The following is a 13,273-nucleotide window of genomic DNA, read 5'->3' as shown; positions in this document are numbered from 1 at the left end:
CAACAAGATCTCACGACTCTTCAACTCAATCCCCCTGTTAATGAAAGCCAAAACACCATATGCTTTCTTAACAACCCTGTCCACTTGGGTGGCCATTTTAAGGGATCTATGTATCTGCACACCAAGATCCCTCTGTTCCTCCACACTGCCAAGAATCCTATCATTAATCCTGTACTCAGCTTTCAAATTCGACCTTCCAAAATGCATCACCTCGCATTTATCCAGGTTGAACTCCATCTGCCACCTCTCAGCCCATCTCTGCATCCTGTCAATGTCCCGCTGCAGCCTACAACAGCCCTCTATACTGTCAACGACACCTCCGACCTTTGTGTCGTCTGCAAACTTGCTGACCCATCCTTCAATCCCCTCATCCAAGTCATTAATAAAAATTACAAACAGTAGAGGCCCAAGGACAGAGCCCTGTGGAACCCCACTCACCACTGACTTCCAGGCAGAATATTTTCCTTCTACTACCACTCGCTGTCTTCTGTTGGCCAGCCAATTCTGTATCTGCCATATTTTGCTTTCATACCAAGATAACATTTTGCCACTTCTTAAATCAATCCAATCTGATGTAAATGTATCCTTCACAGATTTTCCCTTGTGACCTGGCTTTCTTCCTTGACCAATATATTGCCCAGGAGAAAGATTTACTTCCTCTAATTCAGGTCTTCCTAAAGTGGGGAATCAGAACTCCAATGGAGGTTGCAGGCTAAAGTCTGGGGGCGCAAGTTTCAAGGCAGTAATGGCCACCATGAAGCTTCAACTGAGTTACTGCAGGCATGTTCCTGCTCTACAGGCCTCCTGCTCTCATAGGCTCTCACCTCTCACCCCATGGTCTCAAAAGTCATTCCATCACCTACACTCAAAGTTGTCCATGAAGGAGATGACAATTTTAAATTTGGCAATTTGACAAGCCTTAAAAGGAGGATCACTGTTGGAAAAAGTTGGGAAGCGCTCATTAACTACTGCATGTACTTTGGTATACCAGAGAGCGGTACTTATATAGTTGAGTCTGATATGGTTCTTCTTCAGAACCAGAATGGAGGTGGGGGTGAAGAGAACTGGGGAGGGCACAAAAGGAAGCCTAAGGGGGAAGAGGGTCTCGTAGCTCCTGCACCCACCTTGCACCATCCTCCTCCTGGGTCTTGAGCTCAATTTGTCAACTCCATCTCTGACTTCATGACCTTCTTCCCTTCTCTCTCTGTGGGTTCTCTGTCCAGCCACTGGCATCCCTCATCTCTCTCCCTACCTCTGATATACCAAAGAGTGGTGGGCTTGTGGAATTCATTGCCGCAGAGTGCAGTGGAGGCCAGGACGTTGGATGCCTTCAAGGCAGAGATCAACAAATTCTTGATCTCAGAAGGAATCAAGGGCTACGGGGAGAGTGCAGGGAAGTGGAGTTGGAATGCCCATCAGCCATGATTTAAATGGCAGAGTGGACTTGATGGGTGGAATGGCCTTACTTCCACTCCTATGTCTTATGGTCTTATTACGTAAGCCCAAGACATTTTTTTTTCAAAGAATGAACAATCAAGCCATTCTTTATAGTTATCAGTCTAAATAATCTGGTTGCTCACTTTCTTACAATTTCTTTACCCTGCCATCTCACAGAAAAAAGAACAGTTCTCCAGGTTCATCTTGGCCATGAAACTGAATCTGTTACATATATTTTGGAAATTGAACAGTATAATACTACTTACATCATTGGCTTCTATTTATTTTTCCTTACCTGTCTGTGTTTCAAGTTTCAGTACTTTTAAAAGGCCATCTTCCCCTCCGCACGCAATAAATCCTTGGTCTTTATTCCATGAAACACATCTCAACTGATTATTATTAGGAATAGCAATCTGAAATGAAATTCAAAAGAAAATATTGTGCATAAATACAAAGTAAAATTGGCTTAAGAAACATGCACCATAATCTGTAACTATATAAGTAAAAAAGATATGCATGTTATCAAAAGGTAAAACAGCGTCTTCAAACCAGTACAACTAAATATTGTATACTATAATTTAGTGATTTCAAATTTATTGAACAACCTTCTTTTCCCTTCCAGAAAAGAGCATATGATCACCCACTGTTAATGGCTACATAACCTTCTATGGGAAGAATCATATACCAGGAAAAGAAATGGTTAAGTGAAAGGTTTTTTGTTTGTTTTATTTGAAGTTGGAGTTTCAAATAAAGTTTGTTCCCCACCACACTGAATTCAAAGTCCTCATCCTCATTTTCCCACCACTGTAGGATTGAGTTAATTTTCAATAATTAATACTTTCACTTCATTAAACTAGAAAGGAATTAAAATTAAATTCTGTCATACTCAATCTATGACATTTATACACTGCTTAACAGCTTGTAACCCAATCAAGAATTCTTACAGTGTAGAAACAGGCCCTTCAGACCAACAAGTCCACACCGACCCTGAGAACATCCCACCCAGACACATTGCCCTATAACCCTTGTAATCTACACATCCCTGAACACTATGGGCAATTTAGCATGGCCAATCCACCTAGCCTGCACATCTTTGGACTGTGGGAGGAAACCGGAGCACACAAAGGAAACCCATGCAGACATGAGGAAAGCATGCAAACTCCACATACACAGTCACCCGAGGGTGGAATTGAACCCAGGTTCATGGCACTGTGAGGCAGCACTGCTAGCCATTGAGCCACTGTGCAGCCCCACTTACTTCAAGTCATGGCCCTTGCAACATTTTGTTCAAATGGCAACTGGCACTCCTTTAAGTTTGCACAGACTTAAATATTTTCACATCATTAAATTCTTACCAAATACGTGGTATTGTAATTATCAGAGAAAAGTTAAAAAGGTTTTTTTTGCACAAAGATGGGGGAACTTGGAACTTATAGATGTGTTTGACTTTCAGTGAGTTTTAATTTGTATTGTTCAACAGAAGAAAAAAATCACATTGCTAAATATGTAGTTTGAATTAGAATTAAGTCCTGTAATGGTGCACAATTCATTTTGTAATACATAATTCTCTACTGATTTTTATTATTTTAGACTCTGTACCAATTGAATATGAACATTGATGTTCTACATGTATTTGATACACACTGGCTAGTTTAAGTACTACTGCCTTTGTAATCTTCAGTACTAGATTTATGATTTATGTTTTATAGTTTTAGGGTACATGCAATTTTACATAGATTTTCATAGAATCAATTTCACAGAATCCCTACATCTACTGTCATCACCCCTCACCAAAATCCAGCACTTCCTCCCACTATACTTGCAAACTTCCATGCCATTTCCAAAGTTGATTTTGTCTCCAAAGACCTTGAGCATGATGTTGCCTCCCAAATGTGTTTCCACTTTTCCCTGAACTCCATGTTTGAATTCCTTCAATCCAGTTTCTGCCCTAGCACAGCTCTTATCGAAGAGCTCTGGGCAGGACAAAGAAAAATTAAAGGGAACATTAGTACAACCCACAACCAATATCCAGGCAACACAAACTAGGCAGTGGCCCTGGAAATAAATCGTGGCCAGAGAAGCAACCTCCTGTGTCTCCAAACTTAAAAACAGCCAGCAACATTCTGGATTTTCCAAAGGTGGAAAGCCAGAGACCTCGCTGCACTGTAACCAGAGGCAAAATGACGTCACGAACTACAAGGTGAAGCAATAATGATGAGTGATAACTACTTAAAGAGTAATCAATGATGTATAACATCCATGCAGAAAGGGAAAATGAATTTCTGTTCACAACTGTGCAAACTAAGAGCATTAGCCTCATTTGTCACTGAAGTATATTAGCTAGTAAAAAGGTGAATTTTGAACAGCAGCAAAAACAGTAAATTTAAGGATGGCTATGCCTTGAACATCATGTTTCAGTCAAAGAAGTTACCAAACTGAAGACCATTTTGAAAGGTCAACAATTACTTTTCTTCTAACGCATTAGCAAGATATTTTAGAAATATAGAAAATAGGTTCTGTAGGCTATATGGCTCTTCAATTCTACTCCGCCACTCAATATGATTTCTCGCATACCCTTCGATTCCTTTAGCCCTAAAAACTATATCAAACTCCTTCTTGAACACATTCAGTATTTTGAATCAATAAACCACTTTTTCTGACAGTTTTACTGATGCTTTTACTGAAGCATGACTTTCCATTTGCCATCTTCTGGGAAAACACAAGAAATCCTTCACAGATGGTGAAGGAATTAAAGAAGTAATGACTGGGGCCACTGGCCCTTTAATCAAAAACTTTAAGAATGAGCAAGCAATAATAACAGCAAGAGTACATGGTGCTTAGTGAGGTTCTGAAAGCTTGTGTTTTCAAATAAACCTGTTGGGCTATAACCTGCTGTTGTGTGATTTATGGCCTTGTCCACTCCAGTCCAACACCTGCACCTCCACTTCATCCATATCAATAAGATGATGGAAATCTCCATCTGAAGATTTCTTTCAGTAATTACAGCAGGACTTGAAGGACTGTGACTGCTTCTTGCTGCAGTTCAATGAATCTACTGACATGACTGACAGAGTCCAGCTGATTGTGTGCCCATGGCTTTTATGAACATAACTAAACAGTATCTTCTCACCCTTTTGCCCCTTAAAGAGAGAAGGAGGTTTCAGGATATTGACAACAAATTCAAAAGGTATGTACTTCGGAAAAACATTTCATTCATGAAACTGGTTTCCTGGAAACTAATAGATGTAGCATATCTGGACTTTCAGAAGGCATTTGATAAGGTGCAGCACATAAGGTAAGATCACATGGGGTTGAGGTAATTTATTAGCTTGGACAAATGATAGGCTAACCTACTAAAAGCAGGAGGTTGTAATAAATGAGACTTTTTCTCATTGGCAAGATTTAACCGGTAGGGTACCAGAGAGCTCAGATCTATGACTCCAACTATTTACAATCTATATTAATAACTTGGATGCAGGGATGGAAGATACAGTTGCCTAATTTTCAAATGGCACTAAGTGGGGAAAGTAAGTTGCAACAAAGAAATAAGAAATTTACAAACAGATATTGACAGCTTAGGTAAATGGATAAAAATTGGCCAGTTGGAATTTAACATGGACAAGTGTGAGACTGCTCATTTTCATTGGAAGAATAGAAAGGCAACTTATCTAAACAGACAGAAACTTCAGAGTACTTTAACGAAGACAGATCTGGGTTTCATCGTGCACAAACCACTGGAAACTAGTACGCAGAAAGGAAGACAAAATGAATTTTAGCTTTTTTTGCTAAGAGAGTATAAAATGAGGGAATTGTTGCTGCAACTGTATAAAGCAAGGCATTAATGAGGCCTCATCTGAAGTACTGTATACAGCCTTGGTCCCCTTAGGAGGGATGTGGTTGTATTGGAGGCAGAACAGAGGAGATTCACTAGATTGCTCCCAGAGATGACGGGGTTGTCTTATGTAAAAAGATTGAGCAGTTTAGGCCTATACTTTCTGGAGTTTAGAAGAATGTAGGAGATCTAATTAAGATATAAAAGTTGCTAAAGGAGATTGGCAAAGTAGATGCAGAAAGGAACAAAAACTGTAGTTGCTGAAAAGGCTCAGCAGGTCTGGCAGTATCGGTGAAGAAAAATCAGAGTTAACGTTTCAGGTCTGAGGGCCTTTCCTCAGATGTAGACAGGATGTTTCCTCTTGTGGGGCAACCTAGAATGAGCGGTCACAGTTTTAGGATAAGGGGAGCAGATGAAAACAGAGTTGAGGAGCAATTAATTCTCTCAAAGCATTGTGAATCTGTGGAATTCACTACCCCAGAGTGTGGTGGATGCTGGAATACTGAGTAAATTTGAGGAGATAGATTACTAACAGATTGAAGGGTTATAGAGATTGGGCAGGAAAGTGGAGTCAACGTCGAGGTGAGATCAGTCTTGATTGTACTGACAGGCAAAACAGGTTGGAGGAGCTGAGTTGCCTACTACACACCTAGTTGTTATGTGGTTATCAGGACTGTTGATGCACCAGCCATGTTGATGCAAATGCAGGCTTTGTTGCATTTGCAGAAATGATCCCAATTTTTCTTCTTTTTATCCATGTGTAATCCATAAGAAGCATTAGCAAGTGAAGTTATAGACCTGTCCCATGTAATGAAAGTTGTTAAGCTTGTTACCACTATTAGAGCGACAGCCCTTCAGCACAGCTGGTCTAAATGCTTAATAAAAACCAAACGAACTGCGGATGCTGTAAGTCAGGAACAAAAACAAAGTTGCTGGAAAAGCTCAGCAGCTTTGGCAGCATCTGTGGAGGAGAAAACAGAGTTAATGTTTCAGGTCCGGTGACCCTTCCTCAGAACAGTTCAGGTCATCAGACCCGAAATGTTAACTCTGTTTTCACTTCCACAGATGCTGCCAGACCTGCTGAGTTTTTCCAGCAACTTTATTTTTGGTCTAAATGCTTGCTCAATGAACTTGATGCTTCCTACATGCTCTTACATTGTGAGACAGCCTTCTTTCAAATGAAGATGATCAAGTCTAAGTATCACAACTGCCTCTCAAAGCTATTTGATGAACAGTACAAGGCGAGCAGTCTAAAGTTCAACGCACTGGCTCACAATGTATAGTCATAGATGTTAAACTAACATTTGGTGAGTGGAGGACAAAATAAATATATTTTGATTTATATAACACTAAAAAGTAACTGTTTATATATTTTCTTAGGGAGTGATTAGAGGGTGCACTTAAAAACAAAGTGTTATACATATAAATTACACAGTTGACATCGCAATGCTTTTGCTACCATTAGACCTGACTATTCCAATGCATTCCTGGTTGATCTCTGACATTCATACCCTCTAAGCTTACTGTCTGCATTTTAACTTGCACCAAGTCCTACTCCCTACTCTGTATGCGCTGACCTTACGCTGGCCCTGGTTAAGAAACATTTTCATTTTAGGATGCTCATTTTAAATTCTTACATGGTCTAGACGCTGCCTATTTCAGTAATCTCTTCCAGTCCCACAACCCTTAGAGATATCTTTGCTTCTATAATTCTAACCTCTTGAGCATCCCTACTTTTAATCATTTCACCGTTGCTGGTAGTGAGATAAGATGCAATGTCCCTAAGCTTTGAAATACCCTCCCTCTAATCTGCTGGCTCTTACCTTTCTTTCCTCCTATGGCACTACTTTAAAAACTCCTGACAAAGCTTTTCATCATCTGCCTTAAAATGCAGCTTAGTTTTATATTTTGCTTTAAAATTTTGCTGTGAGATGTTCTGAGGGTATTTCATCAAGTTAAAATTGCATACAACTTGTTGTCATATCCAGGCTTGCAGTCAGTAGCACTGCAATTCTATATCATTAGTAACAGTGCCTTCAAACATCTAAATCCTCACCAATTTGAACAATAAATGCCACCATCACCTTACTTTTCCTCTGCACCTTTAAAATAATTCTAACTCTCTTTTCAAGTAAACTTTCACTTTCCTCTAATCAACTAAAAGTTAAGCATCAGTTTCCTTTATTTTTACATAAGTGTGAAATAAAAGTGTAAACTGTTGTTGATTCTGAAATCAGCAGAACAAACACAAAGTACAAATATTTGTAAACAGCTCTTTAGAATGTGTTTTTTTTTCAAGTTTACACATTCCTTTTGTAAATATTACAGGACATATTTAAAATAATTGGCAAAAGAAGCAAAGATACAAGAACAAGCATTTTAAAACAGCGAATGGTTAAGATCCTGAATGCACTGACTGTGTGTGTAGTGGAGGCACGTTTAATCAAGACACTCAGGAGGTAATTGAACTATAACCTGAAAAAGAAGAAAGTGCAGGATTACAGGAAGAAGGAAGGGGAATGACAATGGGGTGCAGTGGGCATTTGTACATTGAGCGCAGACATAATTGGCCAAATGGCCTTGTTCTGTGCTGTAATAATCATGATTAATTTCAGTAGGATGAATTAATTTCGAAGAGCCTATAAAAGCTATAGCCATGCTTTCCCCACTCCTCTCCTCCTCCACTTCACAGACCACAGGTCAGTTCTTCAGTCCATTGATCACCTGTTTAATCTATACATCTTCCATTCAGCACTTAGTTAAACTGGATTGCTTTGTTAGCAATCCGCCAGATCAAGTCAGATCATGCACATTTAAACTTCAGGGAAGGAAACACTCCCCTGCCCATTTGAAGAGCTGAATTCTGTTTTGAGAGAATGAGAGAGCTTTGTGTAACAAATTACATATGAACATGGTGGTGCTATGGTAGTGTCCCTACCTCTGAGCCAGCAGACCCAGGTTTAAGTCAAGAGATGTCTAATGGCATACTAGAAAACAGCCCCTTGAACCTGGTCCACTATGCAATGAACTCATGGCTAATCTTTGACGTAACTCCATATAACTGGAATAAAAACTGAAATTGCTGGAGAAACTCAGCAGATCTGGCAGCATCTGCAGAGAGAGAAAGCAATTCTAAAGAAGGGGCACTGGACCGAGATGTTAAACTCTGATTTCTCTCCTACCAGACCTGGTGAGTTTTTCCAGAAATTTCTGATTTGCAGCATCTATACTTCTTTGGTTTTCCATATACTTTTGGCTCATATCCCCTGAAACCATCTGCTCAGCAAAGATAAAAACACTCTCTCAAATTAAGGTCAGAAGTCACATGACATCAGGTTATAAACCCGTTGGACTATTCGAAATCACAAGCTTTCAGAGCCTCACTCCTTCTTCAGGTGTTAATGAGAGAGGTGGAATCAGACGCAGAATTTGTAAGTAGAAGATCAAAGGGTTACATCAGTGATCAGGATATATTAAACAAACATCAGGCCTTCTTCAAGTTTTAGATGTCAGGATTAACACCTGACAAAGGGACTGTACTCCAAAAGCTTATGATTTCAAATAAACCTGTTGGACTATAACCTGGTTAACACAGCGTGGAGTTGGTGGAACACAGCAGGCCAGGCAGCATCAGGGGAGCAGGAAAGCTGATGTTTCAGGTCCAGACCCTTCTTCAGAAATGGGGGAGGGGGAAGAGAGCTCCGAAATAGAGGAGAAGTGGGACTTCGGTCAGTGAGGTGCGAGGAGTGGATAATTGGGAGAGAAGCTGGACAGGTTGCGTCAGTACAAGGAGGCGAGGATGAGAGGGAGGGTTGGTCACGGGATGAGGCTGGGGGTGGGGAGATTTTGAAACTGGGAAAGTCCACATTGAGACCAATGGGTTGTAGGTTCCCGAGGCAAATATGAGGTGCTGCTCCTTCAGTGTCTGGATGACGTCACTGTGACACTGGGGGAGGCCCAGGATAGACATGTCTTCCAGGGAGTGGGAGGGGGAGGTGAAGTGGTTCGCGACTGGAAGGTGTTACGAACAGAGCACAGGTACTCTATAAAGCAGTTTCTGAGCCTTCGCTTGGTCTCATCAATGTACAGGAGGCCACATCGGGAGCAACGGATGCAGTAGGCCACATTAGTGGATGTGCAGGTGAGCCTCTGTCTGATTTGGAAGGTTATTTTGGTTCCTTAGATCAAGGTGATGGGGGAGGGGGGAGGTGTAGGGGCAGCTGTAGTACTTCCTGCAGTTGCAGGAAAAGGTGCCAGGGCTGATGGGGTTAGTAGGGAGAAGATGAGGGAGTTGCAGAGAGAGTGGTCCCTATGGAAGGCAGATAGGGGTGGGGATGGAAATATATCCTTGGTTTTGGGGTCAGACTGCATATGGCGGAAGTGGCGGAGAATGATATGTTGAATCCAGATGATAGTGGGGAGATACGTGAGGACAAGAGGAATTCCGTCTTAGTTTTTGCTGGAAGGAACGTGAGGGCAGAGGTGAGGGAAACGCAGGAGATGTTGAGAGCATTTCTGACCACCAAACGGGGGAGGGACTGTTATGGCCCTTGAAATAAGAGGACATCTGGGATGTTCAGGAGTGGAAAACCCCCTCTTGGGAGCAGATTCTGCGGAGGAATTGGGAGTAGGGATCGCATTCTTGCAGGAAGGTGGGTAAGAGGAGGTATAGTCGAGGTAGCTGTGGGAGTCAGTGGGCTTGAAATAGAGATAATGGAAACCGCAGATGCTGGAAAATCCGAGATAAAGTGTGGAGCTGGATGAACACAGCAGGCTAACAACATCTTAGGAGCACAAAAGCTGATGCTTTGGGCCTAGACCTGCTTGGAATAGATATCGGTTTTGAGGAGGTCATCAGAGATGGAGACAGAGAGGTCCAGGAAGGAGAGAGCGATATCAGAGATTGTCCAGGTGAACTTGAGGTTGCATCCTCTACCTCTTCCTCCACCTACAATTTGACCCCGCAACCAAGGATATATTTCCCTCCTTACCCCCAACTGCTTCTGTAGGGATTGCTCTCTCCACAACTGCTGCGTCCACCCCACACTCCCCACTAGTCCCAACAGCCCCGGCATCTTTTCCTGCAACTGCAGGAAATGCTGCCCCTACACCACCGCCCCCCCTCATCTCCATCCAAACAACCAAAAAAAAACCTTCCACATCTGACAGTGGTTCACCTGCACATCCACTAATGTGGTCTACTGCATCTGCTGCTCCCGACGTGGCGTTCTCTACATCGGTGAAACCAAGCAGAGGCTTAGAGACCGCTTAATAGAGCAACTGTGCTCAGTTCGCGACAAACAACACCACCTTCCGGTCACGAACCACTTCAACTCCCCTTCCCACTCACTAGATGACTTGTCCATCCTGCGCATCCTCCAGTGTCACAACGACACCACGCAGAAACTGGAGGAACAACACTTCATATTCCGCCTCGGCAGCCTACAGACCAATAGTCTAAATGTAGACTTTACCTGTTTCAAAATCTCCCCACCTCCAGCCTCATCACATGACCAACCCTGCCTCTCATTCTCACCTCCTTGACCCGACACAACCTGTCCATCCTCTCTCTCATCTATCTGCCTCCCCCCACCTCACTGACCAGTCCCCACCACTACCTACCTGCACTCACCAACCACTATCCCACCGACCTTCCCCAGCCGCATCCCCCTCTATTTATTTGAGCTCCGTTCACCCTCCCCCATTTCTGAAGAAGGGTCCTGACCCTAAACGTCAGCTTTCCTGCTCCTCTGATGTTGCCTGGTCTGCTGTGTTCATCTAGCTCCACCCTTTGTTATCGCAGACTCTGGCACCTGCAGTTCTTGCTATCTCGGACTATAACCTGGTGTTGGTGTGACTTTTGACTTTGCTGTTGGGTGTTGTACTGGGGTGGACAAAGGTTATAAGAGTTTCAGAGACAGTAGGAACTGCAAATGCTGGAGAATCTGAGATAACAAGGTGTAGAACTGGATGAACACAGCAGGCCAAGCAGCATCAGAGGAGCAGGAAGGCTGACGTTTCAGGCCTAGAACCTTCTTCAGAAATGGGAGAGGCGAAGGTGGTTCTAAAATAAACAGGGAGAGTGGGGGAGGTGGATAGAAGACGGGTAGAGGAGAAGAAAGGTGAAGACAGGCAGGTCAAAGAGGCGGGGATGGAGCCAGTAAAGGTGAGTGTAGGTGGGGAGTTAGGGAGGAGATAGGTCAGTCTAGGGAGCGGAATGAGGTTAGTAGGTAGGAGATGGTGGTGGGGCTTGAGGTGGGAGAGGAGAAAGGTGGGAGGAAGAGCAGGTTAGGGAGGTGGAGACAAGCTAGGCTGGTTTTGGGATGCGGTAGGGAGAGAGATTTTGAAGCTTATGAAGTCCACATTGATACCACTGGGCTGCAGGGTTCGCAAGTGGAATATGAGGTGCTGTTCCTGAAACCTTTGGGTGGCATCGTTGTGCAACTGCAGGAGGCCCAGGATGGACATATCGTCTGAGGAATGGAAGGGGGGGTTAAAATGGTTCGCAAAAGGGAAGTGCAGTGGTTTAGTGCGAACTGAGCATAGGTGTTCTGCAAAGCAGTCCCCAAGCCTCCATTTGGTTTCCCTAATGTAGAAGAGGCCACAACAGGAACAGCAGATATAATATACCACATTAGCAGATGAACATCTGCATGTGCTTGATGTGGAGAGTCTTCTCAGGACCTGGGATGGGATTGAGAGGGGAGGTGTAGGGGCAGGTATAGCACTTCCTGCACTTGCAGGAAAAGTGCTGGGTGTGGAGCTGACAAGGGAGTCACGGAGGAATTGCTCCCTCTAGAAAGCAGATAAGGGTGGGGAGGGAAAAATGTCTTTGGTGGTGGGGTCTGATTGCAGATGGCGGAAGTGTCAGAGGATGATGCGTTGGATCCGGAAGTTGGTGGGGTGGTACGTGAGGAGAAGGGGAATTTTTTTTATTGTTATTGAGGAGAGGGGATGTGAGGGATGAGTTGCGGGAAATGCGGGAGACATGACTGAGGGCGTTCTCGACCACTGAGGTGGGGGGGTGGGGGGAGGTTGCAGTCCTTGAAAAACGAAGACATGTGAGATGTATGGGAGTGGAAGGCCTCATCCTGAGGGCAGAGGTGAATGAATTGGGAATAGGGGATATCATTTCTGCAGGAGGGTGGGTGGGAGGAGGTGTATTCTAGGTAGCTGTGGGAGTCCATAAGACCATAAGACATAGGAGTCCGGCAGGCTTGAAATAGATATCGGTTTCTAGGTGGTTGCCAGAGATGGAGACAGAGGGGTCCAGGTGGGAGAGAGAGTTATCGGAGATGGTCCAGGTGAACTTAAGGTTGGGGTGCAAGGTGTTAGTGAAGTGGATGAACTGTTCGAGCTCCTTGTGGGACCACCTTTACAGTCATCAATGCAACGGAGGAAGAGGTGGAGGATAGGGCCAGTGCAGGTGCGGAAGAGGGACCCTACGAAGAGGCAGACATAGCTTGGGCCCATGCGGGTATCCACGGCCACCCCCTTTGTCTGTAGGAAGTGGATTGGAAGGTGGGAGACGGCGGCCCCCCCTCCCCACCGTGTGGAATGACCAATCACTCTACGTGAGTAAAACCATACGCACAGCACGAACAACTGAAAGATACTGGGATCGAAGTTACTCGCGCAACGTCGCGAACAGGAGCAGCTTCTACGCGCAGGGCTGGCGCGCGAGCACAGCGCCGGCCGTTGCAGTTTAAATTTTTTCCCTTTAAGAAAAAGTAACGGAGCGAGCCAGCCGCCGTCTCACCTTCTTGCTCAAGTAGATGAACATGGTTGACAGCAGCCACCGCACAGACAGCGGCGAGGAGGGAAGGGAAACGTTAAACGATCTCAAACCTTTCTTCCCTCCCGCAGCGGCCAGGCCGCGTCTCCACGGCAACCGAGGCCCCGCAGCGCTCTCCGCCAATCACTGACCGGCCGCTTCCCTCCGCCAATAGGCTGACCTAACGGCACAGCCAGCCCTGGGGCGGACCGGCGGGTCTCAGCCAATCG

The 13,273-nt window shown here is 44.1% G+C and overlaps 1 protein-coding gene across 3 annotated transcripts in view; it reads right to left on the bottom strand.

Moving 5' to 3' along the window:
• Window positions 1-13,159, bottom strand: part of wdr35 (WD repeat domain 35) — a 93,325-nt gene extending 80,166 nt beyond the window's left edge. For all 3 annotated transcript variants that reach the window (XM_048530422.2, XM_048530424.2, XM_048530423.2), the window contains exons 1-2: window positions 13,029-13,159; window positions 1,733-1,850 (exon numbers count right to left, since the gene is read on the bottom strand). In XM_048530422.2, coding sequence (XP_048386379.1) covers window positions 1,733-1,850; window positions 13,029-13,052 — 142 coding nt within the window. In that variant the 5' untranslated portion in view covers window positions 13,053-13,159. The remainder of the gene's footprint in view (window positions 1-1,732; window positions 1,851-13,028) is intronic.
• Between the last annotated feature and the right edge of the window lie 114 nt (window positions 13,160-13,273).

The sequence above is a fragment of the Stegostoma tigrinum genome, chromosome 4 (genome assembly GCF_030684315.1).
Source record: "Stegostoma tigrinum isolate sSteTig4 chromosome 4, sSteTig4.hap1, whole genome shotgun sequence".
In the NCBI taxonomy this organism is placed as follows: domain Eukaryota; kingdom Metazoa; phylum Chordata; class Chondrichthyes; order Orectolobiformes; family Stegostomatidae; genus Stegostoma; species Stegostoma tigrinum.
This window is presented reverse-complemented; position numbering and strand designations above follow the sequence as displayed.